At 41.3% G+C, this 27,683-nt stretch overlaps 1 protein-coding gene across 1 annotated transcript in view; it reads right to left on the bottom strand.

The window, feature by feature from the left end:
* Sh3rf3 (SH3 domain containing ring finger 3) overlaps positions 1–27,683 on the bottom strand; it is a 310,035-nt gene that overhangs the window by 139,001 nt on the left and 143,351 nt on the right. Inside the window, exon 2 of the mRNA XM_034523766.2 lies at positions 909–1,184. Within this exon, the coding sequence (XP_034379657.1) occupies positions 909–1,184 (276 nt within the window). The remainder of the gene's footprint in view (positions 1–908; positions 1,185–27,683) is intronic.

Below are 27,683 nucleotides of genomic sequence, written 5' to 3'. Positions count from 1 at the left end.
CCATGATCCCTGTGCCCTGGGAAGATTCAAATCCCTTGTACATGGTCAATATTTAAAGCCATAAAATTAGGACTGTGACTGATGCTCACAGCTCACGTAGCTCAAGAATTACTACAGGTGCTAGCTAGAGCCATCCGTCAGTGATAAGTGCCATCTCCTAACCATTCAACAGTGAAGATCAAAACAAAACAAATGCCAATGCAAAAATACAGGTCTCCTCCTAAAGAGAGTGAGAGACGGTTCATTCTGAAGCTATTCTCAATAACCAGGGCCTGGGAAACCACATTTAGATTAACCCCAAACCATGGTCCATCACGGAAGCCATTTCATAAGGCTTATTACAGTTTTATAGAAAGAACAAAGAAAGTCATCATCAAATCAAGTTTAAAATATAATGGGGGCCCCATCATGGAGATGGGTTCTGAAAGATGAGGGAAGCTTGTCTCTAAGTCTGTCTAATAACATTCTCTGCTTTTGGGTTTGGGAAGCTACTAGTTGGTTAAGTTAATAGATTCAAAAAGGTTTTCACCTATCAATCACAGGATGTCAGTTCTAACACTGAGGTCAAAGAATGGCTGACCTGGAGAACAAAGCTAGCCTAAGATAAGGTAATTAAATTAGCCTTTGGATGTGCCACATCCCAGTCTCTCCACAGGCCTGAAATTTCTAACCAGTAAGACTCTGTAGACACAGCTTCCTCTTAGAGGAGTTGTCATTCACACAAAATCAGAAACAAAACAATCAAACCCACGCAAGCAGACACATTAACCCCTCTATTCAGAGGCCCAGGGATGGAGGGTGGTCATTTGCTCCTGGCCTGGGGGAGAATCAGGCTCTAAACCTAGATGTAGCCTGTTCGTTGAGAAGACAGAGGTAGACACAGAGATCAATCATGGGGCTCACCTTACCTTAGTGAAGGTCAGACAATCTTTGTCTTGGTCTCTGTCCTTCATCTCAAAATCATAAAGAGCTTTGCCTTGGGGCAGAGCCTGCGGCAAGGGCCTCATACACTGGATGTAGCTGGCTGGGAGAAAACCATGTGTGCCCTGCAGCTCCCCGTGGTACCAGTTCTCGTCAACCTTGCGTCGCAGGATGATGATGTCTCCTTTGTTGAACTTGAGGTCACCAGGTTCTTTCCCCTCATAGCTGTAGAGGGCCTTGGCATAGGGAAGCTGGGAAAGATTCTGCAAATGGAGAAGAACAGGTGGTTACTTAGAATGGCCCTCCCTAATGCCCAAGAAATTTGCCCTTGGAAACATGAGTTCAAGGGTCTTTGTGTGTCTTACAGACACTCTGAGACTGGAAAACATATTCTAAAGGAACAGTCTATCACAGGAACATATAAGTTCTCTGACCTCAAACAGACAAGATAGTCCTTACCATTACAAACTTCTCAATCCTACACTCAAGGGCCAACCGAAGTCCAGCTTTCTACAGAGACCACATCACTGCACTGAGAAGGCTCTGAAGAAAGCAACGAATTATTTGTCAGGGATACAGAGGATACAGGCACAGGAGTGGGTAACTTGCTTGAAGCAAGTTGAGCAGCCAGTATCTCACTGTGTGTCTCCCTCTCTATGGACCAGTGTCATATACTCATGTAGGCCAGGGAAGAGGAATTCAGAAGCTACTCCTAGTCCCAGGTCACACCCCTTCCCATGTTTTCTCATCACACAACAATTTGGTCCAGAGGGAAGGACAGTTCCAGGAGAATTTAACCCTTGTCTTGTACAGCCAGAGGAAGTGTTTTGTCATCCTGTCAGTGTTAGCCAGCCAATCGAAATGTCATTTGCTACTGTGGTCTCAAACAGCAGACATAGTTAAAGCCCAAACAAAAATTTTCGCACCCTTTCCATGGCAGCAGAGTCTCTTGCCCTAAATCGATCAGATGGTACTGTCCACTCCCTATACTTTTCCAAATGGCTCTGACTCACTTTTCTTTCCTGGTGGCCCACATTTGTTCAGTGATCCATTTTGTGCCCGAGGAAAGCCTTGTCATTGTCCCTGAGTCAATGTCCAGCAATTCCCTACCAGAAGTGGCATTTTATTCTCACAAGGACTGCCTGAGCCCAGGGTTCTGTAGTATTTAAACCAATCAATAGCTGTACAAAGCTCAACGCAGCAGTACATCAAAAAAGTCTTTGTAGAGGATTTAATAGCACATTGCAAATCAATCATTCTACATTTATGTCTCAGAGATACCTGATGACAGCATTTAAGAGAAACCTGCTGGCAGATTGACAAACAACCCCCACTAGCCAATTAAATAGTAACGCTGGAGAACTTTTCATTACAGAACTTTATTCTGGATAGCTTTGTGGTGTAAGTACAATAGACTGCAACAGGCCCAGACTGTAGAGAGCACAGGCGAAAGGCAATTTGCAAAGCAATACTTTCTTTTAAAAAGACTAAAGAGGTGGCTGGCTCTGGGCCTGATGAAAAACTGCAGGGCCTTACAATGGCCAGCCAGTCCCTTGCCGGCCACTGTTCCATCAGGAACATTTTTTTTTCTGAAGATATTTTTGGTTGTCACAACTGGGAAGGGTGCTGTGACATCTAATGTACAGAGGCGGGGATGTTGGCAAGTACCCTGCAAGTCATAGCACATCCCCCAGTAGCCAAGAATTCACCAAGCTCGGGACGTCAATAGGTTGGCAAACCCGCTCCCCACTCTGCTAGCTAATTTACAAAAAGATGTTTCTTCTTCTTTTTCAACTCAGCTTACCACCACACTAAAAGTCAAATAAAGCTCTTTTCATGACTGAATACTTCTGCTATTAACTATAAGGCAACACTTAGCATTCCACTCAGGAAAGTGGCTCCAAGTGACAGTAGGAAAATAACACGCTCTTATGCTCAAAAAGTACTTCCACTAGGTACCCAAAAGAACACTTCCCTTGATATGCACCTGCTGTGTGTGCACTCCCTCAGAAAGACTCATCCTCTTACTGAAAGTGTTTGCTCAAGCAGTAATCTCAGAGCCATGGCTTTGGCGGCTCTTTAGAAGTGTTTGCTACCACTGATCACAGCGTGAGCAGGATAGATCATGCCAAGCCTGCACCCCTGCTGTCTCCTTCAAAGATCTCATTTCAATGAAATGAGATCTCCCCCAGCTGCCCCTATGTGGAAAAGACCTGGGGCTCCAACTCCTGGCTTTCTTTAGACAGGCTGATCATTTCAAGGCCATTCTCATTCACCACGGATAACCATGGCTCTGAATCATTCTGTCAGCTGGGAAGGTAGGGATGCAGTGCCAGGGAAACTGGCAGTTCCTAGGAGTCAGCTTGACTCTAGGGTCTGGACTGCAGACTACCACACAAGCCAGAGATCCACAAGTTATCCTCTTCTAGGTCCTGAAGGCATCAATCCCAAGCCTCGGGGGACTCTGGTTTTTATTGGTTCTTTACATGGCTGACAGGCCCATATGTGGGCCAAAGGCTGCTCAGTATTCACCACTATAGGCATAAATTCTTTGCAACCTACTTTTAATAAGGGTTCAACCTCTCCTCTAGCCCACCACCCAGCAGAGGTAGTGGAAGAGAAAAGTTAGGATGGGGGAAGTGGGTCTGTACAGCAATAGTTCTTTAGGGGCGAGCTTGATCTTCTTGGGCACCAGTTCAGTCCTATAGCAAACACCAAATAGAACTAAGAAGCTATAGACCAGTCCTCTAGGCAGTCAGACGCTAGGCAAGAAACCAGCAGCTACAGTCCAGTCCTTTATAAAAGCAGACACCAGGCTGGGTGCACAGGTGTAAATTGGAGTCTACTCTATACGTTCCAGTGGCCTTCACTGCTCTGGAAGGAGCCAAACCCCTTGGCACAGGAGCAAAGGCATGCTTTTCCATCCATGGTAGGTAACACAGCAACTCCCAAAAAAAGATGCACACTTAAAATCTATGGGCTCTGCGGGACATAGTTCCCCACCCCCATCCTCTCCCTCCTAGATCCACAGCACCCTTGCTGGGCTCCTATGCCTGAAAGTTCCCTGTCTGCTGCATAAACAGGGCTCTGCTGCACTCACCCTGACAACCAGGACCTGAGAGGAGCCCAATAAACAGTAGAGACTATCTTTTTGCTGTTAGTTCAAAGGAACTCTGGGTAATCCCAAGTCAGGCCCCTGTCTCCCCGCAGGGGAAGACAGGGGTCAGGGGGAGGTCAGGGACACTCCTGTGCCCCTTCTGAGCATCATGTCTTAGTATCTACCTAATACAACATAGCCCACAGAAGCAATATAGACAGTTCTGAATCTCTCTCTCTCTCTCTCTCTCTCTCTCTCTCTCTCTCTCTCTCGTAAGAAATGATGTTGACAGGAAGTTATGCAGGGGTAGAAGACAGCAAGAAACTGATGCTCCCTGTTAAGAGATGCTCAGAAAACAGTGACTTACGGCACTTTCCACAGTCTTTGATTTTCAAAGCCCACTATAAGGCTCTTTAGTTCATGGATGGTTCTAGAGGAAGCTGAGTATTACTGGGGAGGAAGGGGAGATAAGACTCCTGGAACTCTCACTGTGGCAACCCAGCAAGCTCCCAGGTTCCCCTGCCCATGTTCCAATCAGAGCCATTGGCTTTCTTTCCAGAGACAACTTCTCCTAGGGGGAGGGCGCTCCCCTTAGGAAGAATTGAGTTCAAACACTACCAGGAAGCCACCATTAAAGCATCAAGGAAAAGAAATAAAAGGAAAGGGTAAGACGTATATCTGGGAAGCCCACGGAATAATTAACACCAGCTACCCCGCAAGGCATTCATAATAATTAAAACTTATAATGTCAATTTCATGGCTCATTACTCAGAGGAGGCATGCGGACCTTCCTCTGGGCTTAATGTCCTACCCCACAGAGACAAGGTTCTTACATATGCATAGCAGCACTTTCCAGCTTCTAGGGAATCAAATTCAGCAGTTTGCTTTGACAAATGAGACTCCATTATACACCTAACTCTACAGGGTCTCGCACACATCCCTGGGCTGAGGGGTCCGACATGGCCAGAGACAAGGTGGATGAACACTTATAGACACACATCATACACCCATTGAGCCTAGCAGACCAGAGTGAAGCACACGAATCAAGAACCCCTCCACTTTTAGACCCTGTGTGTCTTCCATTCAATGCTTGCTTGCTACTTAGGATTCTAACCTGTTAGCAATGGCTACGGGTCCCATCATTATAGACGAGTTGGTTTATTTTTGTCCTTAATCCTTGACCTGATAAAGGTCATAACATCAAGGCATTAACTGATTGAATATCTAAGTGAAAGCTATCAGAATCAAAATCATCATGCCCTAGATAAAAGTATATGAAGTGAGCTGAAAGATTCTTGAGGAGATCTTACACATTCACGCCTGTTGACCAAGATGAAAGACTGTCATAACCAAACCACAAATATTGCAATCTTACACACACATGCGCACGCACACACACACACAGAGAGAGAGAGAGAGAGAGAGAGAGAGAGAGAGAGAGAGAGAGAGAGAGAGAGCTCTGTAAGGAACTCTGCCCAATGAATGTGTGTTCAGGTCTGGACCACTGGTACTCTTGTTATTGCTGCTTTTAATTTTTTATCAAGAATCAATCTTTCACCAGAGTCTAGAAAGAAGAGTCTGCTTCATCCTTCCCTTCCTGAACCCTTCCTCAAGCCCCAGCCCTAGCCCAGTCCTAGAATCCACTATGTCAACCTCATGTCCTGCCTGCACTGTGCACAATCTCTGAGCTTTCTCCAGAACCACACCTGAACCCCCCCCCCCCCGACAACCCAAAGGCATCTGCAGGCAACATCCATAGTGTTCACCCAGCCAGATCCTGCACAGCCTTCTGTTGTTTACAAGAATGCACCTTAGCTTTACCACCGTAGAGTGCAGGAATACACAAACGTACACAAAAGTGCTCTAGTCAAAAGAGACAAGGAGTCAAGCAGACACCACTATCCTAACATCTGACAAAATAGACTTCAAACTAAAACTAACCTGAAGAGACAAAGAGGAACACTTCAGTCTAATTAAGAGAACAGTTAATTAAGAAACACATTATTATCCTAAACATGTATATACCCAAACTCTGGTGTACCCTATTTCATAAAAAGTGTACTTAATTAAGTAAGTAATTAAGAATGAAAGACATGCATTAATATCCTCTCATTAAAACTAGGTGATTTTAATATCTCACTTTCTCCAATTGCACGGTATTCAGGACAAGCATCTCTCTATTTAAAGAGACATCAGAATTAAATACATCATACACCAAATAGATTGAAGAATATTTATAGAATATCCCACTCAAACATCAAAGAATATTTATTTTACTCAGAAGCGCATAGAAGGTTTTCTAAAATAGATCATACCCTGGGACATGAAACAAATCGTAACAAATTAGGCAACATGGAAAGAACTCCATGTTTCCCAGCTGACCCCAACACAATGAGATTTAAAACTGACAGCAAACAAATGCCTAATAAATACACAAACTCATGAAGATTAAACAATTCAGGACTGAACGAGTAATGGGTCAAGAAAGAAATCAAGGAGGACATTTTAAAAATGTTCCTGGAACTAAAGAAAGGAAAACACAACACACACACAAACCTGTGAGACACAGGAAAGGTAGTTCCACAAGGGGAAAGTCACAGCTTTAAGTTCCCACGTTAAAAAAAAATATGAAAAAGAGCACAAATAAACAACTTGATGATTAAACTAAGAAAATATTGGAAAACTAGGAACAAGCCACACCCACTAGATGGGAGCAGCAGTAACCCAGAGTGAAGACTAATGAAATAGAGACCAGAAAAAACAACACAAAGAATCCACAACCCTGAGAGCTGGTTCTTTAAGAGGGTGCACAAGATTAACATACCCTTTCCCTCTTAATGAAAAGAAACAGAGGACCCAAATTAACAAAATCAGAAACAGAGGAGTGTCGCAACAGACATTAAGATGTCATAAAGGGACACTTTAAAAGCCTGCAGTCCATTATGTTGAGAAACCCAAAGTAAATGGATGAATTTCTAGGTTCATCCAAAACATCAAAATGAAACCAGGAAGATGTCAACATTCTAAGCAGACACAGTCCACACTGGGAGTACACACACACACACACACACACACCAAAACAAAGGAGCACAAGAGAGTGATAGATAGGAACCTTTTCAACTAAGGAAATCCAGGCCCCAGATAGGTTCAGAATCCTGATTTCTACAGACTTTGAAAGATCTATGGCCAATCCTTCTTAAATTATTGAAAAAGAAAAGAAACAGAGCACTACTAAACTCATTCTACAAAGCTATTATCAAACTAATACAAAAACTAGATAAAGATACAACAACAAAGAAAGAAAGAAAGAAAGAAAGAAAGAAAGAAAGGAAGAAAGGAAGGAAGGAAGGAAGGAAAAAGAAAGAAAAAAGAAAACTATGGTTCAATATTTCTGATGAACATACATTTTTTTACATGCCTAATAAAATACCTGCAAAACAAATGCAAACAGACATCAAGAATGTCTACCATGATCAAGTTGGTTTTATCTCTGAAAAGCAGGGATGTTTCAAAACATACAAGTAAATAAGAATACTAAACCATATAAATGTACTTACAGACCAAAACAAACAAACAAACAAACATACACGAAAACAAATGAAGAAACAAAACAAAACAACCCACATAATTATTTTAGCAGATGTAAAAAAAGGATGGAACATATACTTCACTATACTATAACTATATATGAGAAACTCCCAGTCAACATCATCCCAGTGAAGTCAGGACTGAGACAGGACCATTCACTATCCCTATGCCTTTTCAATATTGTGCTTGAAGAACTAGCTGGAGCAATAAGACAAGAGAAAGAAATTTAAAAGAAGCAAAAAAAAAAAAAAAAAAAAAAATCAAACTGACCCAAAGATGATATTATAAATAAAAGATCTGAAAACTATGAGAAACTTCTAGAAATAATGACCAATTTCAGCATGGTGGCAGGATACAATATAAATCAAAAGCCTTCCTATACACCAATAGCAAACAGAGAGGAAAGAGACCATAGATACTTCAATTCACAAGAGTCTCAAAGAAAATAAAGTAGACAGTAATAAAACTAAGGAGGTGAAAGACACCTATAATAAAAATGCTAAACCTCTACAGAAGAGATAAAGACCCCAGAAAAGGGAAAGACGTCCCATGTTCACAGATAAGTAGTATTAATACTGTGAAAATGGCCAATCTCCCATAGTCATTTAGTTATTCAATGCTATCCCAAGAATAATCCTCATCTCATTATTCAGAAAAATAGAAAAAAAAAAAAAAAAAAATATCCTAAAATCCACCTGGAACCACAAAAGACCCTGGCAGTCAAAAAACCATAGGTGAAAATGCAAGGTTAGAGGGACTGCCATCCCAGTCCTCAGGATATATTACAGAGCCATAGTAACAAAAGTAATACAGAACTGACACAAAAGCAGTCACAAAGACCAATGGACAAAGACCAAGCAGGAGAACATATAACCTCAGCCATCTAATGTTTTTCAAGAAGGCCAAAGGCATACACCGGAGAAAAGACAGCATCTTCAACAAATAGTGTTGGGTAAGCAATGTCCACATTTAGAAGAATAAAATTAGACCCATATCTATGACCTTGCATAAAAACTAACCCCACATGGCTCAAAGACCTAAATGTGAAGACCTAAAACATTGAAACTGCTGGGAGAAAACAGGCAGTAGCTTACACGGTGTGAGAAAAGACTTTCTGAACAGAACCCCATTTGTCATGAACCTAAAATGCTTCTGTACAGCTACAAAAACAGCCAAGCAGCTGAAGAGGATGCCCATGGAATGAGCATCTTCACCAGGTTTGTATCAGACAGAGGATAAAAACCCAGAATATGTAAAGAACTCAAAAAACAAAGAGTAAAAAAAAAAAAAATCAAATAATCCGTTCAAAAGGGGCAGGGGGACTTGTTATCTGAAGGGAAAGTCTCAAAAGAAATGAAAAAGGGAAATATCACTAATAAATATCTCTAAAAATGTTCCTCTTCCCCAGTACTTCCTAATGCTGTAACCCTATAATAGAGTTCCACATGTTTTGGTGACACCCCCCCCCACCATACAATTATTTTTGTTGCTACTTTGTAACTGTAATTTTACTACCGTTATGAACCATAATGTAAGTATCTGTGTTTTCTGATAGTCTTAGGTGACCCCTATGAAAATGTCATCTGATGTCCCCCCCTCCAAGGGCTTGTGACCCACAGGATGGAAACCACTAATCTTCTCTATCAATTAGTGAGACACAAATCAAAAGAACTTTGAGATTTCATAGCATCTTAGTCAGAATGGCAAAGAACAGAACGGCTGACAACAAAAGCTGGGGGACGGGGAGGCTACGGGAAAAGGTCACTGTTGTCGGCATTGCATGGTCCAGCTGCTCTGTAAGTCAGTATGGAGAATAATCAAAAAGTTAAACATAAATTTACCAGATGGTCAGCTCTACCACTTCTCAGCATATACCTAGAAGCCTCAACATCCACCGGTACCTGCTTACCCATATTCATTCTGCTCTATTCATGACGGCTAGGGAACGCAAACAACCTAAATGTCCTTCCACTGATGAGCGGATAATGAAAATGTGGTACACTTATACGAGGGAATACTACTTAGCTGTTAAAAAGAAGAAATCATGAAATCCACAGGTAAATTAGCAGGAACTAGCAAAGATTGTATTTGATGACAGAGAGAGAGACATGTGGTACCCGTTCTCATCCATCTGTGGTTCCACGTTCCGACTCTTCACATGTAAACATAGAACCTGGAGTAACTACAGAAGCCAGGTAAGCAGGAGAACCTACTACGGAGGGGTATAGAAAGGGGACAGTGATTTCAAGAGGAACGTGGGGAAAACTGGGGCACTAACTTGGGAGGGGACAAACATGGCAAGTGGCAGGAGTAGCGAGTAGTAAGGCTATCTGAAGAAGTCATAAACCATCATAACATTATCTATGTACCAAGAATTAATAATTCCTATCTAGGCTGACAATCTTCCCCTCAAGAGCTATAGTCTATCTAACAAATACCCCAACTCCAAGCATGAGAAGACCCCTTTTAAGTTGTTGTTCAGGATGCCCTAGAGACCCCCAAAATAATATAGGTTATTTCTGTTGCTTCACTTGCTTCTTAGAAGTAGAAGGTGAGTCCCTATTGTGAAGATATCATTGCATTTAGCACACAGAACCTAAAGGCATAAGCTAGATCTAATTTGAAAGCCACCTCCCTAAAGGCTAACTTTCATGTTACCAGAGGCACCATCTAAACTTCCAAAGTCCAAAAAGCAATCAATGGACCTACCCAACTATGAACTATAACAACAAGCATCACAGTACAACGACTCTAAGTGTGCAGTCGTGGCACGCATACCTTGGCAGTAACCAACAGCTCTCAAGATGTAGAACTCTTGGCTCCTCCAGCACCAAGTCTGCCTGCATACTGCCATCCATCCTACCGTGATGATCATGGACAGAACCCCTGAAACTGTAAGCCAGCCCCAGTTAAACATTTACCTTTAGAAGAGTTGCCTTGGTCATGGTGTCTCTTCACAGAAATGAAACCCTAAGACACCGGGTTTTAGAGGAAATCTCATAAGAAATTCTACCTTTGTATGGGCTAAACAGTAAATATGGCAGGAGGTGAGCCATCTTTTTCCACAAGAAGATATGCCTAAAACAACAAGAGAGCTGAAAGCCGAAGAACACAGTAGAACCCAGAACCTGACATAGGAGAAAGGCGGTTTAGCCTCCTTTATCCTATTCTGGAGTCTTCTCCTGTGTAGTCCAGCTGGTATCCAGACGAAGCCAGGGACAAGAGTCCTCCCCCTTCTCTTCCTCCTACTGCCCATTTTAGCTTATAGCACATTTTCAAGCCAGCAGACTTCTCTTTACATCATGCTGAACACGACCACCTACGTGCATTAGAGTACTTCCCCAGGAGCTCCCCAACTTAATGAGGCCCAACCTGTTTTTACATTATCCTATGTCAACCAATACCCATTTTCCTAGTTTCCAAATATCTCCTGTAATGAAGAAGATGCCACTCTATCACACTGGAAACAGGGTCGTCCCAGATTTCCATTTTTTTCTCTCATTAAATATCGCCCACTGTGTCCTGGGTAATATTTCAGTCTCGTTTCATTGGTTCCCCTAAAGCCCATGGGTGGCCAGTGCAGGTGAGAGAACTCTTGTGTACATATTCACTCATGTCTTTCCCTCTTTGAAAGCCACACAATTGCCAAAGCTAGAGCAGCTTCAGACAATGCACCATTGTTCTGAGCACTAACGTTTCCAAGGTCAGCTCAGTGGCCACTGACGCTTCACAGAGCCTTCTGGGTTGCACGATTGCACACACTGGTCACTCACAACCTTCTTCATTCTGGTTTGCAAAGATAAAAGAGTTTCCTCCCAAGTTTCATGGAAGTTCTTCTGATGGTCTATCCTGGCGGCTATGCTGTGAAGGGGCTGAGGTTGGCATGGAAAACAGATTTTCCAGCACACAGTGTGAACACGAGTTTTAGATTCCTTCACCCAGTTTCTCTGTGCCTGTCCCTTTGGGACACGCAGTGCATTAAACAGGGTAACAGAGCTGTTGCCAGATGGGCCTGACGAGAATGAGCCCCATCTCCATCCTGGCCCATCTGCTAGAAAGCCAAGAGGTCTCACAGGAGCCACACGTGAGGTTGACAGAAATACAAAGGTGGCCTGGGTGATGCAATGGAGACCCAGACAGCACACAATGACATCTTGTTCTGCCATTAGAATTAAAATATGTATGCTCAGGTCATTACCAAGTTGAAGGTGAAAAATATGTCCTCTGCGGTTTGTTTTTGTCCCTGATTGCACTCCAGTGACTGAAGTATGCGGGGATGGGGGGGGGGAGGGGAAGCTGGGGGGGGGGGTGGTTGAGGGATTGGAGGAGAAGAATAACAAGCCATGCTTCGGCTACCTGTTTTCTGCTCTCTCCCCATTACAATAAAGACAGGCTGGAGCATTGGACAAGACCAAAAGTGAGGAAGAGTAGGTTGTAACTTTAATTTTTCAAATCCTACTTTTAATGAGGGTTCCTAAATGCTTTAACCTCCCTTTTAGACTACCACCTACCAGAGGTAGTAGAAAAGAAAGGACACAGGGGAAGTGGACCTGTTTAGAAAGGTTCTTTGGAGCAACTCCTGTCTGTGTTGTCTGAAAATTGGCAGTTCAGTTCACAGGTGAGCAGGCAGCAGGCAGCAGGAGCTTGATCTGCTCACAAACATTTCATGTCCAGTTTGATAGAATTAGGATAGCAAGCACGAATCAGCAGCAGTGGCACTGCTTAGCAGAAACAGCCAGGCCTCAGTCTTGGCTTGAGTCAGCAGGAGGAACCAGGAGGAACACCAGGATTAGTTCCTGGCTGTGCCTCTTTCAGGGAAGCAAAGATGAGTGAAGATTTGAGACCCATAAGCGTTACACAGCGAGCTGTACCAGCAAGCCAGGCTCAGCTCTCGTCAAGTCCTATTTATACCCTGCAAACATCTCAAGTCTTCCATGGGTCTTCCCTCCATAGGTCTTGCCTCAGCACATGCATCTGTCTCAGCTGACATCAATCTGCCAATCAGCCCGAGTCCATGGAGGTGGCAAGAAACTTCCGCACACCACCAGAAGTATTTTGGAGAAGTTTCTCTCTATGGAGTCCCGACAATGCAGCTTAACTATGTAATGTACAGCAAACCAATATATGCATGTTGTTAGCAAAGAAATCTTTCATCACGTGCCCTTTCACATGCTTGCTTTAGCAGAATATCCTCTCTCCTGTGTCTGCTTCAGTGAAATGTTCCTTCATGTGTTTGCCTCAGCAAAACACCATCCAACCAACTTTCCAAAGAACCCTTAAGTTTCCACTTTAGTAGGTGTTTGACACGGTACAGGCAGTCTGCTCTGTTATTCAGGTTCCCTGCAGCCTTGGACTTCCCAGAGGTCCCGAGCTGGTCAGAGGTGGGGTCTACTCCAGTTCTCTGTACTTCCTTTTGTAAACCTACCAGGAGCACGAAAGCCCTACCACATGCAGTTTACTAAGAGAATAAACATTAATTCTGATTGACAAGAAAGAGTAAGATGATGAGAAGCCTAGAAAAGTGTTAACCCTGGGGCTGGTGGTTCTGAATTTGGATCACTAGCAGAATTTGCTTCAAGTCCATGATGGCATATTCAAGCTCCTGAAAACCTATGTTTCACTGCATGGAAAGGGGTTCACTTATATGACATGCCCATGTGTGCACATGTGTGCACATATATATACAGCACATATACATCCATGGACACTGTAAAAGCACCAATAACCACATGCATCATTTTGAGAGTCAAGAAAAAGTATTAGGTGGAAATGTCTAGGGACCTGGAGCCAAATTTACCTGCTCCTTTGTGAAACAGCTTTATGGGATATAGCTCCAGATATTTGTTCAAATCATCTACATAGAGTAACAATATCAGTGGCCACACAGGTGACAAATCCCTGTGTACCTCATGCCCAGATGTCCTAGTTGGTCTCTACTGCTGTGATGAAAGCCATGACAAACAGGCAACTTGAAGAAAAAAGGATTTATTTAGCTTATGCATCCCAATCACAGTCCATCATAAGGGAGAGCAGGAACTCAAGGTTGGAACCTGGAGGCAGAAACTGAAGCAGAGGCCATAGAGGAGTGCTGCTTACTGGGTTGCTCCTCAGCCTTGCTCAGCCTGCTTTCTTATACAACCCAAGACCACCAGCTCAGGGGCGACATGGGCACAGTAGTCTGAGACCTCACATATGAATCACTAATTTTAAAAAGGCCCCACAGACTTGCCTACAGGCCTATCTGATGGTGGAATTTTCTTAGTTGAGTCCCCTCCTCCAGATGACCCCAGCTTGTATCACTCTGACACAAAACTAGCCAGCATGTCAGCCTTTTACAGCATAGTCTGTGAGGGGTGGAACAGGTCAGGCCTCCAGGGACACGCAGTGTATGTAAACTTGTCAGAACCACACTTTCGGTGACACAGCAGCAGTGTGTGAGGCAGGCAGCCTTGCCATGGACCTTTTCAAAAAGGGCTCTTAGCTTTCAGAGACTTAATTTTTTTCAACCACTGGAAATAATCATTTGTCCTTTCATATTCCCTATGAACATTAAGACTAAAACGTTCAATGAGTTTTTGTCTTTTGATGAAGACATTGCTGTAAAAATGTTTGCTGAGGTAAAACAGATACTCCAGGAAGCTGGATCCAGGACCAGAGGGGGCAGACATTTCAAGGTGTGTAACTTCATGCACAATGACCCCAAACTATTCACTGAAGAAAATGCAGATGATTAAAGTAGAGACCATATCCCAGGGTCTACATACATCAGCTTTATAAATACGCAGAACCAGAGCAAAACCAGGAGAGGTCGAATATGCCTTTTTAGGTGCAAATTCCTTTCATGCTTGTTTGTGTCGCGACATCACTTGCAGGACTCAAGTGATATTTACTACCTTGATGCTCAAGAATGGCTATCGATCATCGACCCCTGTACCTGTGTGAACTGTGAATCACCTCCTACTTGTAACTTCTTGGCCTGTGGGATCCTGACAGCAACTCTCGGAGGTTGTTTTTATATTATTTGCCAGCTGTTTACAGACAGGAAACAGACACAGTGCGGTTCAGGAACTTCGCCCAGGCCATCAAACAACACTAGAACAAGCCATCTGACAGAGATGCTTGTGAGGTGTATGTCACTAAGGCAACCTCCTCAAAATAACATGGCTATGGTGTGCAGCAAACATTCCAGATAACCTGACTGCTCATAGACATTCCAGGAAGTAGGAAATATGATTCCCTGTTTATAAGCAAGAAAACCCTTGAAGAAATAAAGATGTTCTCAGGGCTCTTACGTGGGAAGAGGATTTCAAATCTTACCCACTATTCTGCCTCCTGCCAACCCCAAAGGGTGAGAGGAACCTCACAGAACAGTTTAAATTTGGCAGGAAAAGGGTAGTAGTATCTTGTGTCTATTAGCCAGAAGGAAGTAGATTCTTGGTTACGTTTGTCCAGCTTGGAGAGGCATTCTTAGAAGATGGCAACTGAATACTAACTAGTCCTTGAACTGTTCCTAGATGGGTCTTGACAAAGGAGTGAGTGAGCCCACAGTAACTGTGGGGAGCTACAATGAGGCTCACAGTCTGGCAGCTCTGCCTTCCTAGGGTCCCTTCCAGAAAACTAGGGCTTACTACCTACAATTCATAGACTTCTACCTCGGCAGAGCCCACAGACTCAATCCAGATCCAGTACAGCTGGTCCCTTCCCTCAACACACTCTGCTAGCCCCTGGGGCTATCACATGCACCATAGCAGCCATTGTGGATAGACATGGGTTTGTGAAGCCTTATATCAACAGTAAGGAACAGCAGAAAATAATATACCCATTAGGTCCTGTCTGTCCTCAGGGGGTGGGGCAGGCGAGGTATAGGTAATTCCTTCTAGAACCTTCTTATAACTTATGCTAACAACTACTTCATCTTTAAACACAGTTTTTCACATCATTTTCTAGATGCTACAGAAACTAATAAAAATGATACCGCGGAAGTTGGGAATGGTGCTGTGTACTTATAATCCCAGCACTTTTGAAGATGAGGCAGGGGAACTTTGAACATGAGGTAGCCTGGACTATTCCCTTAAACATCTTGTTTCACAAACTGGGGTGGTAACTTTTTTTTTTTTTTTTTTTTTACAAATACCTATGTAAAAGCTTTAAGAATCCGGCTGCAAGGGCTAAGAAATGTTCCTGGAGGGGTTTTGCAGGAGACCACATGGGGTTACGCCTAAGTGCTTGGTTCTGCCATAGACTGGGAGTCAAATCTGGCCTTCACTGTATCCCAGTGGCTCTGAGACTCATTGGCCCATCTGCATAATGGATGCCATTAGCATCTTTCTCCATAGGATTTTCAATGTGAGATTGAGTTCACACACACCAGTGATTGATACTAATGCCTGCAGAGTAAATACTAGGGAGGTTTCCAGTTACTGTGTTAAATTACTTCCCCCAGAGAGAACAAGAAGAATGACAGAGATGCACTGTCTAGCCTCAGGTTCTGTGGTAAGTGTGACATAAGTGAGCAGCAAAGGGACGATGCTGGACCAGGGGAAACCATGGTGCAGGGATGACAGAGATGGGCAGTGAGATTTCTTCAGGCCACTCAAGAGAGCGTGTGACTTAGAACTTTTTAATTGCTTACTTCTGGAATTTTACATTCGTATTTTTGGACCAATGCTGACAGAGACAAAATGGAATTATCACAGAAAGTGAAACTGAAAATAAGGGGTGGCCAGTGTAGGAGGATTATATGAAGAACTCAAGCCATGGAACCTAATACCAAATGCTATGGGCCTGCTACACGCATTTGGTGGCTGTACACTGATTCTGTGGCTTGCTGCCAACAGAGGGTGATGATCTGGGTACGAGGGTCTCAGATAAGTCTTTGGCCAGGAGCCAAAACAGACTTATTCTCCTATCAGGCATTGACATGCATGGTTGGAGTAAGAAGTCCCTGGATATTTAATGTTCACATTGATTTCTAGAAGTGTGTGTGTGTGTGTGTGTGTGTGTGTGTGTGTGTGTGTAGAGGTCAGAGGACAACTTCAGGTATCAGTCCTCACCTTCTGGCTTGTTTGTTTTGCCCCTGCATGTGCCAGGCTGGCTGGCCTGGTAGCTCCTATAGAGTCTCCAGTTTCTGCCTCCCTCTCACCATAAGAACACGGGGATAACATATACTTGCCACCATGCACACCATGCACACCATGCACACCATGCACACCATGCACACCATGCACACCATGCACACCATGCACACCATGCATGGTTTTTCTGAGGGTTCTGCAGTCTCAATATAAGGCCTTGCAGTTGCGTCACTTTTTACATTCCGAGCTATCCTCTCAGCGCCAACTTCTGGGACTCCTTGAAACTCAAGGTCTTGATTTGCAAAATGCTTTGCCAACTTACTAATGGAGTGGCCACCTTGTAGATTTGAGGTGAACTTCCCAGAAAAGTTAATATAGATCATATCACTACAGGGAAAGGTCTTCAGAGTCAACCCAGTGGGGAGGGAAATGGGGATGGCACTGCTGCCTCACAGGATGGCTGACTCACCAGCAGCTCGCATGCTCTGGACAGGGCTCACAGTGAGTCCTTGGCTTGTGGCTGCTCGGACATGCCAAGCTCATTTCACTGTGGTGGCAACTTTGCTTCAGATTGTATCATGTGTGTAATTACTCAACCCAGCTTGGTTCTGCTTTGCCTATGAGGAATTCCTTCTCCACAATTTAATTTGGTTTTGTAAGCAGATTTTAAAGGGAAATTTGAAAAGTCAAGTGTCTGTCTATCCAGTCCAGAAAACAAGAACTTCTTTCTAGTATGGGACCAGTGCACAGGCAGGGATGGACTTTCCTATGGGCTAATATCTATACTATTTTTTTACCTTCCTAAAATATTAAGTACATTTGAACTTCCTAAAATATTAAAAGTTTTACTGTTTTTCCTGAATTTGAGGGGGGGGGTGATTGTGTGTTAGATGCTCTGATAGGTCTCAGGCTCTCTGTCGGTGGCTTCAACTGCTCCCTAAGTCTCTATGACATCTTGCATTGGTCTGACTAGTTTTATTATTTATTGTTTGTTTGTTTATTATTAGTCACTTTGTTAATAATTATACCTTTCAAATTCAATTAACACTTTTAATGTTTTAAAGCATTTTCATTTGAACTTCAATCTTTATTGAAAGCAGAAAGTGGTTTAAGTAAATTCATGAATTGATTCACCCAATTGCAACAAGTATATTTTGGGGGGCTTTGTTCTGGCCCTGGATTGGGTTATAAATATAAAAATTCCCATTTAGGAAAAAATCTTTGCCAGTTATTTCTCTGGAAGGGGATTAATGTTCTGAATGTGTAAAGAATTTTAATATATATATATATTTCAAATGAAGGAGTATAACTGTCTAATAAGCACATAAGAAAAAATGTTCAATGTTTTTCATACACCAAAGGAATTCAAATCAAGGCTATACTGAGATTCTATTCTACCTTAGAAAAAAATTTTGGTGGACATGGAGAACAGGCATAAAGAACAGGCTTAATTATACTTTTATTCTTATGCTCAGCTAATAGGAAGTAAATTAATTAGTCTAGCAAGTATCCAAGTAGGTTTGGATGTTTCCCAAAAAAAACTAGGAAGAGGGCTGACCCATGGGGAGGACCAGTCCTGAACCAGAGCGGTGTGTGGAAGGTTTCACATTTTGTAGCAGCTTCAGGGGAAGCCAGAGACCCAAAGCAAGACCAGATCTAACACTGGGTTAGGACCCCAGGCATGTGGAGAGGCTCACAGTGAAAGCTCTGGACCCAGGCTAAGCCAATGCAAGACATGCTCTGGCCCATAGAGGAGGACTCAAGACGGATCATTCGGCCAAAAAATACCGGTCTCACAGAGGGAAAGGACATCTCAATTCTATCAGGACTATGTACCCTCTAAATATTGCAAATGTTCCCTGAAAGAAAAAAAAAATGGGCTTTGAGTTTTTAAAATAAAAAAAAAAAAAATACAAAAGAAAGAAAGGAGAGCTCAGCCAACAAAGTACTGATATGCGAGTCCCAGCACAGAACAGAAACAGCACAAAAAAATCAAGATATGCCTACGCTGCTGAAGATGGAAGAACAACTAGACAGAGAATATAATGATGGCTATAAGTATTTGTTAATACAAATTCAAAGAAGAGATGAATCTACTCCAAGAGAATGACAGAGACAAAAATATGAATAAAACGGGGGAGTCAATCTAAGACATGAAAATAGAGACAACGTTGCTGACAAGAAGAAAAACTGAAACAATGCTAGAAATGAAAAATTAAATAAGGCAAAAACCAAAAACCCTCAGTGGAAAGACTGAGCAACAGAACAGACTATGTAGAAAACAGAATGAGGGAAGAGAGATGAGGCAGGGGAACTGGATCATGCAGCAAAAGTCAACAAAAGGTCAATGTCAAACTTCAAAAGAAACAAGAAAATAAAATGGGCGAGCTCTTGAAATCCATAAAAACATGCAACTGTGCATTATACTCATAGAAGAAGAAGACTACAGGAAGGCACAAAATATGTGCAGTAAAGATCAGTGAAGAAAGTGAAAACCTAGAGGAAAAAAAGGCCTATCCAGGTACAAGAAGTCTACAAAACTCCTAAGAGGATCAGGAAAAACAAACACATGAAAAAACCCCACAGTGCTCTATGACATAGTAAAAACATTTAAAACTCAAAAGAAAGAAAGAGAGAAAGAAAGAAAGAAAGAAAGAAAGAAAGAAAGAAAGAAAGAAAGAGGAAGGGAGGAAGGGAGGGAGGGAGGGAGGGAGGAAAGGAAGGAAGGAAGGAATACTAAAAGCCACAGAGAGAAAGGAGATGGCAAAGATAAAGGCAGGTCCACCGCCCGATTATTTGATCGAAACATTTAAAACCAGAAGAGCTGGAAAAGATGTATTCCAGGTTTAGGAAGTCAACGCTGTTCACCCAGAATATTATACCCAGTAAAGCTCTCTATTCAGTTTGAAGACATGATGAAAACATTTTAGGATAGAAACCAAATAAAGGAATTTAAGGACCACTAAGCCAGCTCTACAGCTGATACTGGAAGAAACACTTGTCTGAAGAGAAAAATGTTTATTCTATATGACTCTAGAGGTCATATAGAATATAAATAAACAATTCCAGGACAGTTTATTGGAATCAATTAAATAAGAGGAATTAATACACATTGTTCGGTGATAACTCAAATAATAGTCTCAGCTCTGCAATAAAAAGACAGACTAACAGATTTAATTGAAGACAAGACTCATCTTTTTGCCGCCTACAAAAAATATACACATCATCATCATCAACAAACAACAGATACCGTCTTAGGGTAAAAGAATGGAAAGTGGTATTCCAAGCAAATGGAACCAAGAAATTAGCTGGTATAGCTATTCCAACATTTGACAAAACAGACTGCAAACCAAAACTAATCTAAAGAATTAAGGAGGGTTACTACATTGTCATTAAGAGAACAAACTGAGAGGATATTGAAATCCTAAACATATTTTTAAAAACCCCACAGGTGCACACAATTTCATAAAAAACAAACAAACAAACAAATCACCATAGTTTTTTTTTTTTTAAGACACAGATAACCACAATGTAGTGATGGGGGTGACTTCAGTACTCAACAGTAACCAGCATTGAGGTCATATGAAAACAAACTAAACAGAAGCTATGGAGTTAACAATAATAGCATACATCAAATGGACCTAACAGATCTATGAAACACTCCAACCAAACATTACAGAATACAAAGTCTTTGTACTATCATATGAAAATTTATGTAATATGGACCACATACTAGAACAAAAGGAACTATGTCAACTCTAGGAAAATTGAAATCATAGCCTGCATTCTATCTGACCACAATGGAATAAAGTTGTCTATCAACAACAATAGAAGCTACAGAAAAGATACAAAGTTATGGAGGCTAAAAACAAAAGCAACACGCTAAAGAATGATAATTATCCCAAGGAAGAGACCAATGAAAAATGCCCGAATATTGAGTGAAAATGAAAATATAATGCACCAAAATCTATAGGACCAAAAAAAGCAGTCCTAAAAAAACATTTATAGGACTATCTGCTTACATCAAAAACTATTCAAATTAATATTTAAACGATGCAGCTCAAGGCCTTAGAAAAGCAAGAACAAGTAACACAAAATGAAAGCACATGGAAGAGAGAAAAATCAGGGCTGAAATTAATGAACTAGAAATGAGAAAGACAATACAAAGAATCAATAGAATGGAGAGTTGGGCCTTTTAAAAGACTCACAAGACTGATAAACATTTAGCCAAATTAACCAAAAGAAAGAAAAAGAAGACCTAATTTTATATAATTAGAGATGAAACTACAGATACTTAAAGGACACTAAGGAAATGAAGAAAATTGTAAGAACTTACTTTAAATTCTACATTTCACTAAATTGGAAGATCTAAAAGAAACGAATGAATGTCTATATGTATGAGTGACCTGAAAAAGCTAAACCATGATGAAGCAAATATTTACACAAATAACAATTAATGAAATAGAAGCAGTAATTTAAAATAACTTCAAAATTCTTTTTTTATGATGTCAATTTTTACTCTGAGACCAAAATTAAACAAAGATCCAACCAAAAGGAGCCAGAAGAAGAGGAGGATGAAGAGGAGGAGGAGGAGGAAAAGGAGGAAGAGGAAAAAGAGAAGGAGAAGGAGGAAGAAGAGGAAGAAGAGGAGGAAAAGATGAAAGTTATACAAGTCAATTTCATTGCAAATAAAATTCAAGATCATCTGCTATGATGTAGGGAAGGTTCAACATATACATATCAATAAATACAATCTAACATACAAATAGACTCCAGGATAGAAACCACATGACTATGGATGCTGAAAAGCCTTCGTCAAAAACCCAGCATCACTCATGATAAAGATCCTGGAGATGAAAGGAATCCAGGGAACATATCTCAACATAGTAAAGGCTATATCCAAGAAGTCCACAGCCAGAATCAAAGGAAACGGAGGAAACATTCTCCCACATTGAGAACAAGAGTCTTTCCATTTAATTCAACATAGTTCTTAGAATCTGAGCTAGAGCAATAAGACAGAAGAGGAAGACGAAGGGGTTTATGATTAGAAAAGGAAGAAGTCAGAGTATCCTTCTTTACAGAAAATATGATTCTCTCTATAAAAAACCTAAAGATTCAATCAGAAATCTCCTGAAGCTGATAAACACGTTCAGCAAAGTAGAAGTGTACAAAATTAATGCAGAGAAATTATTACCCTTCCTACATGTCAACAACCAACATACTGAGAAAGAAATCAGGGAAGCAATCCTGTTCACAACACACTCCACCCACCCTCATTCTTAAAACAAATCTGACTCAGAAAGTGAGACATATACTGACACTTCAGGACACTGAAATAAGAAACTGAAGGAGATACTAGGAAACAGAAAAGTTCCCTATGCTTCCGGACGGTCAATATTGTAGTTCTGTGAAAGTGTCCATCTTAACTAAAAGCAATTTACGTTCAACATAATCCACATCAATTCCAATTCAATTCCTCACAGGAATTGAAAATAATGATCTCAAATTTTTAATAGAACTACAAAGTCCCAGGTGAGTCAAAATAATCCTGAACAATGAAACATTGCTGAAGGTATCATTATCCTCGATTTCAGGTTATGCCGCAGCAGAGCATTAGTATAAAATCACCACAGTACTATCATAAAACAGACACAATACACTGATCAATGGAACACAGCTGAAGACACATGTATAAGCCCACATTCCTAATATCACCTGACTTTGATGAAGAAGCCAAAAATAACCACTGGAGTATAAAAAGTACCTTCAATAAACGGTGCTGGTCAAAGTGGATTGTTTCACACAGAAGAGTGAGACTTGATCCTTACAGCTCATATTCCCATATTCCCAAAGGACTCTATATCCTAATACTTGCTCATACATGTTCGCTGCTGTCGGGATGTGGACACAGCCTAGATGTGTATCAATTGATGTATGGATAATGAAACCATGATTCATATACACATGTGAATATGTAGAATATTATTTGGTTGTAAAGAAAAAAGAAAATCATCAACTTTTCAAGTAGATGGATGCAATTGGAAATAACCATTTTGACTAATGCAGTAATCAAACTAACCCTATTTGCAGATAACATGATATTATACATAAGAGATTTCAAACATTCCATAGAAAAATTAGAAACACTCAATTTCAGCAATGTGGTAGGATACAGTATCAACCTAAAAAAATCAATAGCTTTTATATATACCACCAACAAACACCCAGAGAACCAGGTTATGAATGGGCTCCCATTCACAGTAGCCTCAAAACAAGGACAAAGAGCTAGGGATAAACTTAGCCAAATTCTACAGTGAAAATTTCAGGCTTCTGAAGAACAAAGGTAAAGACAATAGAAAATGAAATCATTCTGATGGGTGATAGAAATATTATGTGAAAATGACCGTTCTACACAAAGCCAAATTATATCCAATATAATATATAAAATAAAAGTCCCAATTAAAAATCCTCATCTCATTCGAAGAGACAGGAAAAAAAAAAAAAAAAAAAAAAAAAAAAAAATCCCCAAAGACCCAGATAATTGAAACTATCCCCAAAGACCCAGATAATTGAAACATTCCTGAGCAAAAGGAGGCATGTGAGAGAGAGAGTACCATTCCAGTCCTTGTTCTGGGTAACTAACCCAGCTTGGCTCCAGTTAGCTAAGAGGGAAGGATGAGAAAGACGCTGCTCTTCAGGGAAAACTGAAGACCAGTGGACCATTTCCCAGAACTGAAGAGGAAACATTCCCAGGCCAATTCCCAGGGTAAAAGCCATAATATCCTTCCATTGGCTTCAAGAATAACAAGACACACACCTCATGCCTGTTGTAGAGCCAAAGGCCTGTCCCAAAACAGATGTTTCCTTGCCAATGAATTCTCAGCAACCCATGGAACTTTCTTAAAATTGACCACATATCAGGATCCAAATTGAGTCACAACAAATAAAGACAAATTGAAATCATACTGTGCATTCTGCCTGTCCACAATGGAATAAAACTGGGTAACAACAATAGAGAACACATTAAGTACACAAACTCCAGGACATTTACAACATACTAACTGAATAGTAATTGTGTCAAAGATGAGATCAAGAAGGAAAATTTAAAACTCTTAGGAGTGAATTAAAATAAAACCACACAGTATACCAAAATCTAAGGGTCACAACAAAGACAGTCTTAAGATAGACATTGATTGTAGCAGAAACGTTCTACATCAAAAATTAGTCTCAAATTAGTAACTTAATGACATATCTGAAGGCCTTAGAAAACAAGAACAAACCACCTGTGAACATAGTATATGGGAAAAATCATCAAAATTAGGGCTGCAATTAATAAAATTGAAAGAAAGAAACAATATGAGGAATCAATAAAAAGAAGTTGATTCTTTGAAAAGACTTAACAAGACTAAGAAAACTTTATGTAAATTGGCTAAGAGAGAAAGGGACTAGATCCAAGTTCATAAAATTAGAGAAAAACATTACAATAGACCTTAAAGAATTTTAGGGAATTATAAGGACAAACTTAAAAAACTCATATTCCACAAAACTGGAAAAATATAAAAGAGTTATAATGAATTTCCAGATATACTTGGCTTACCAAAGCTAAATAAAGATGAAATAAATAATTGAAACAGACTACTGATGCCCAATAAGATAAAAGCAGTTATTAAAAATCTCTCACTTGAAAGACTTGGAGGGTCACATGGATTCAGCACAGAATTATATCAGACCTTCAGAAAGAACTAAGCCTAATACTCCTCAAATATTCCACAAAATAGAAAATAAAGAAACAGTTCAAAAGTCTTTTTGCAAAGCCAGTATCATAGAGATACCAAAATCAAAGACAAAACCAGAAAATAAAATTATAGTCTAATATCTCTGAGGAACACAGACAATGAAATATATAATTTCATGTCATTTCAAACCAAACTTAAGGACATCTTAAAAAGATTATTTACCACAAGCACGTCAGCTTCAATGCAGAGGTGCAGGGATGATTCAAAATACATAAATCAATAAACATAACCCACCATATATGAAAACTCAAGCACAAAAACCACATGACCATCACAGAAAAGGCCTTTGACAAAATCCAACGCCCATTCATGATAGAAGTCCTGGACAATGTCGGAAGACATGGGCCATATCTCAGCATACTATAGGCCATTTACAGCAAGTCTACAGCCTAGCTATTCATAAGCAGGGAAAATTCAAATCATTTCCACTAAAGTCAAGAGAAGAGTATCTACTTCCCTCCCTTATTTAATATAGCGTTGGAAGTTTTAGAACTTTAAGACAAGAGAAGGTAAAGGGAATACAATCATTGAAGGAAGCTATCAAAGTATTTATATTTGTATATTACTCTAGACATATAAGAATCTTAAGATGCCACAAAAATCTTCCACAGCTGATTTATACATTCACCAAAGTAGCAGGCTACAACATTAACATCTAAAGTCAGTACCCTTCTTATCCACAACGACAAAGTCAGGGAAGGAATCCCATCACAAAAGCCTCTAACATTTCTTGGAATGAATCTAACCAAAGAAGTAAGAGTTCTGTAAAAATGAAAGCTTTAAGACATTTTTTTTTTTTTTCGCCCGCTGCCCCCTGGAAATTGGTAATTTTAACTTAAAGTTACAGAAATCTTGTAAAGGTGGTACAAAGATTCCCAAACTTGTCATAGGAATGTTTTTCAGTTTGCTTTGTTATTCTCTTTGTTTCTTTCTCTTTATATCTATCTGTCTATCTGCTTTTTAAGAGCAATCAATATATGCAGTATTATTGCGTGAGCATTGTAATGGTTTCCATAGAAAGTACATATGTAAATGTAATTATTTCCTTGCTATAAAATGTGAGCGCACATGTGGATATACCATAATTACATTCTCCTTAGAGGGAGAAGACACTATGAAAACTGGAAAAAAAAAAAAAAGAAGCAAGGAAACACTTTCTATGTTTCTGAATGGACAAGATTAATATGAGAATAGCTATCCTACCAAAGACAAACTACAGGTTTGTAGGGCAGTGGGCTGTGAGAAGCAGCTGGGTGCTTGGTTGGGCATAAGCCTGGAACCCCTGGACCCTTATTGGACAGCAGGAGTTTGGCTCTGCTTCAGGGCCCTGGTTCTTTTCATTTAGCTTTAGCCCTCCACAACCCCTCCAACAGAGAGGTCAATGGCCATCAGTCTTGAGGAAGAGGCCTCAGGCCCTAGAGAGATTTACATACTAATGAGATGCCTGAAGGCCAGAGGGTGGAGCCAATTAAGCATTCTTCCCCAGCCCCTCCCCCTCTCTCCCTCCCTATTTAACTCAGGTCTGCCCTGAGTTTCACAGGGGTGCACATCCAGATTCAACGATCATCCATCATGCCAATAAAGCTGTTTTGGAAGCCCACAGACTTTCTCGTGTCACTGGGTCCCTGCCGTGAGGGAACAGGAGAGAAGGCCTTTAATGAGCCACTGTAGCCATAGCCCCGCACCTAACTTCCCGCCTGGAGGAACTTCCAGCGTTCCTAGCCACCCTACCCACACAGGTTCAGTAGAAGTCCTACCAAAATTCTAATAAACGTTTTACAGAAGTTGAAAAAAAAAATAACCTTATAGATTTCATAAAGAAGCACAAATGACTCACAAATGTCCAAAAGGATTAAGAACAGTTAAAACCACAAACAACAAAACCTTCCGGGGGTTATGGCTATGCCTGATTTCAAGTTGACTGCATAGCTATATAGCAATGCAAACAGCAAGCTGATGGCTTAAAAGCAGACTCATTGATCAGTGAAAAAGAATTAAGGGACATCATAGAAGTCCACAGTCCTACAGGATGGGGCAGGAGAGGGGGAGGGAAGAGGGAAGAGAGAGGGAGAGGCAGAGGGAGAGAGAGGGAGAGGGACAGAGAGAGAGGCAGAGGGAGAGGGAGAGAAAGAGAGAGAGACAGAGGGAGAGAGGATAAGAGAGAGAGAGAGAGACTGGGCCTGACATGAGCTTTCAAAATGTCAAAATCCATCCTCAGTGACTTGCCTTCTTCAACAAGGCCACACCTCCTAATCTTTCACAAACTGGGGACCAAGTATTCAAGTGTACAAGGCTATGGGTCTGTTCTCAGTCAAAGTACCACAACTGGGATGCAAGGAGAGACTGTTATATACTGTGAGCATCACCCTAGAAGAAACCAATGAAGTTCTCATAAGACTGAGCCATTCTCACAGAACTACCATCTGTCTCTTTAAATCATATCTTCCTATGGAATGCTCTCATCCCATATGTGACCTAGCCAGGTAGCCCCTAGCCAGAGCCAGTGCCATGTTCTTTGAATTTTCAGCCCTGAAAACAATGAGCTAAGTTTCCTTTATAAGTCACTCATGCCTCTGAATCTGTTCAGTAACAGGCCATTAAGTAGCATTTGGGAGGCAGAGGCAGGCAGATTTCTGAGTTCAATGCCAGCCTGGTCTACAGAGTGAGTTCCAGGACAGCCAGTGTTGGTATCAGGCTCCGAACCCAGTGACGTCACTTCTAGGCGACTCCCACATAGTTGCCGAGGCAACAGCAGCACGCTCCCAGAATCCACCTGGCTACCTCACCTTTACCTGGGAGATACTATGTCACCGCCCATATAAAACAGGCAGGACCCCCGACTCGCGCTCTCTTTAACCTCTTATCTCTCCCACCTATCTCTCCCCACCTTTGCCCTTTCCCTTGAATAAACCTACCCTCCCCGCCCCTGGAACCGCGTGGTCTGGAGTGGTCTATTCTGCACAGCGGTCGGATTTCTTACATCTTTCAGCCAGAGCTACACAGAGAAACCTGTCTCGAAAAAACAACAACTGTTAGTATTCTGTCTAAACTCCACCTCCACAATTACCTGGCAACAGCCAGGTAGGCCTGGCCCACTATAAAAGGGGCTTCTTGCCCCTCCCCTCTCTCTTACTCTCTTGATCTCTTCCCTCTAGCTCCTCTCTGTCCCATCCCCCCTCCCCATTTTCTTCCCCCTGTCTCCACGTG

Source organism: Arvicanthis niloticus, chromosome 20 (assembly GCF_011762505.2).
Source record: "Arvicanthis niloticus isolate mArvNil1 chromosome 20, mArvNil1.pat.X, whole genome shotgun sequence".
NCBI lineage: Eukaryota > Metazoa > Chordata > Mammalia > Rodentia > Muridae > Arvicanthis > Arvicanthis niloticus.
This window is presented reverse-complemented; position numbering and strand designations above follow the sequence as displayed.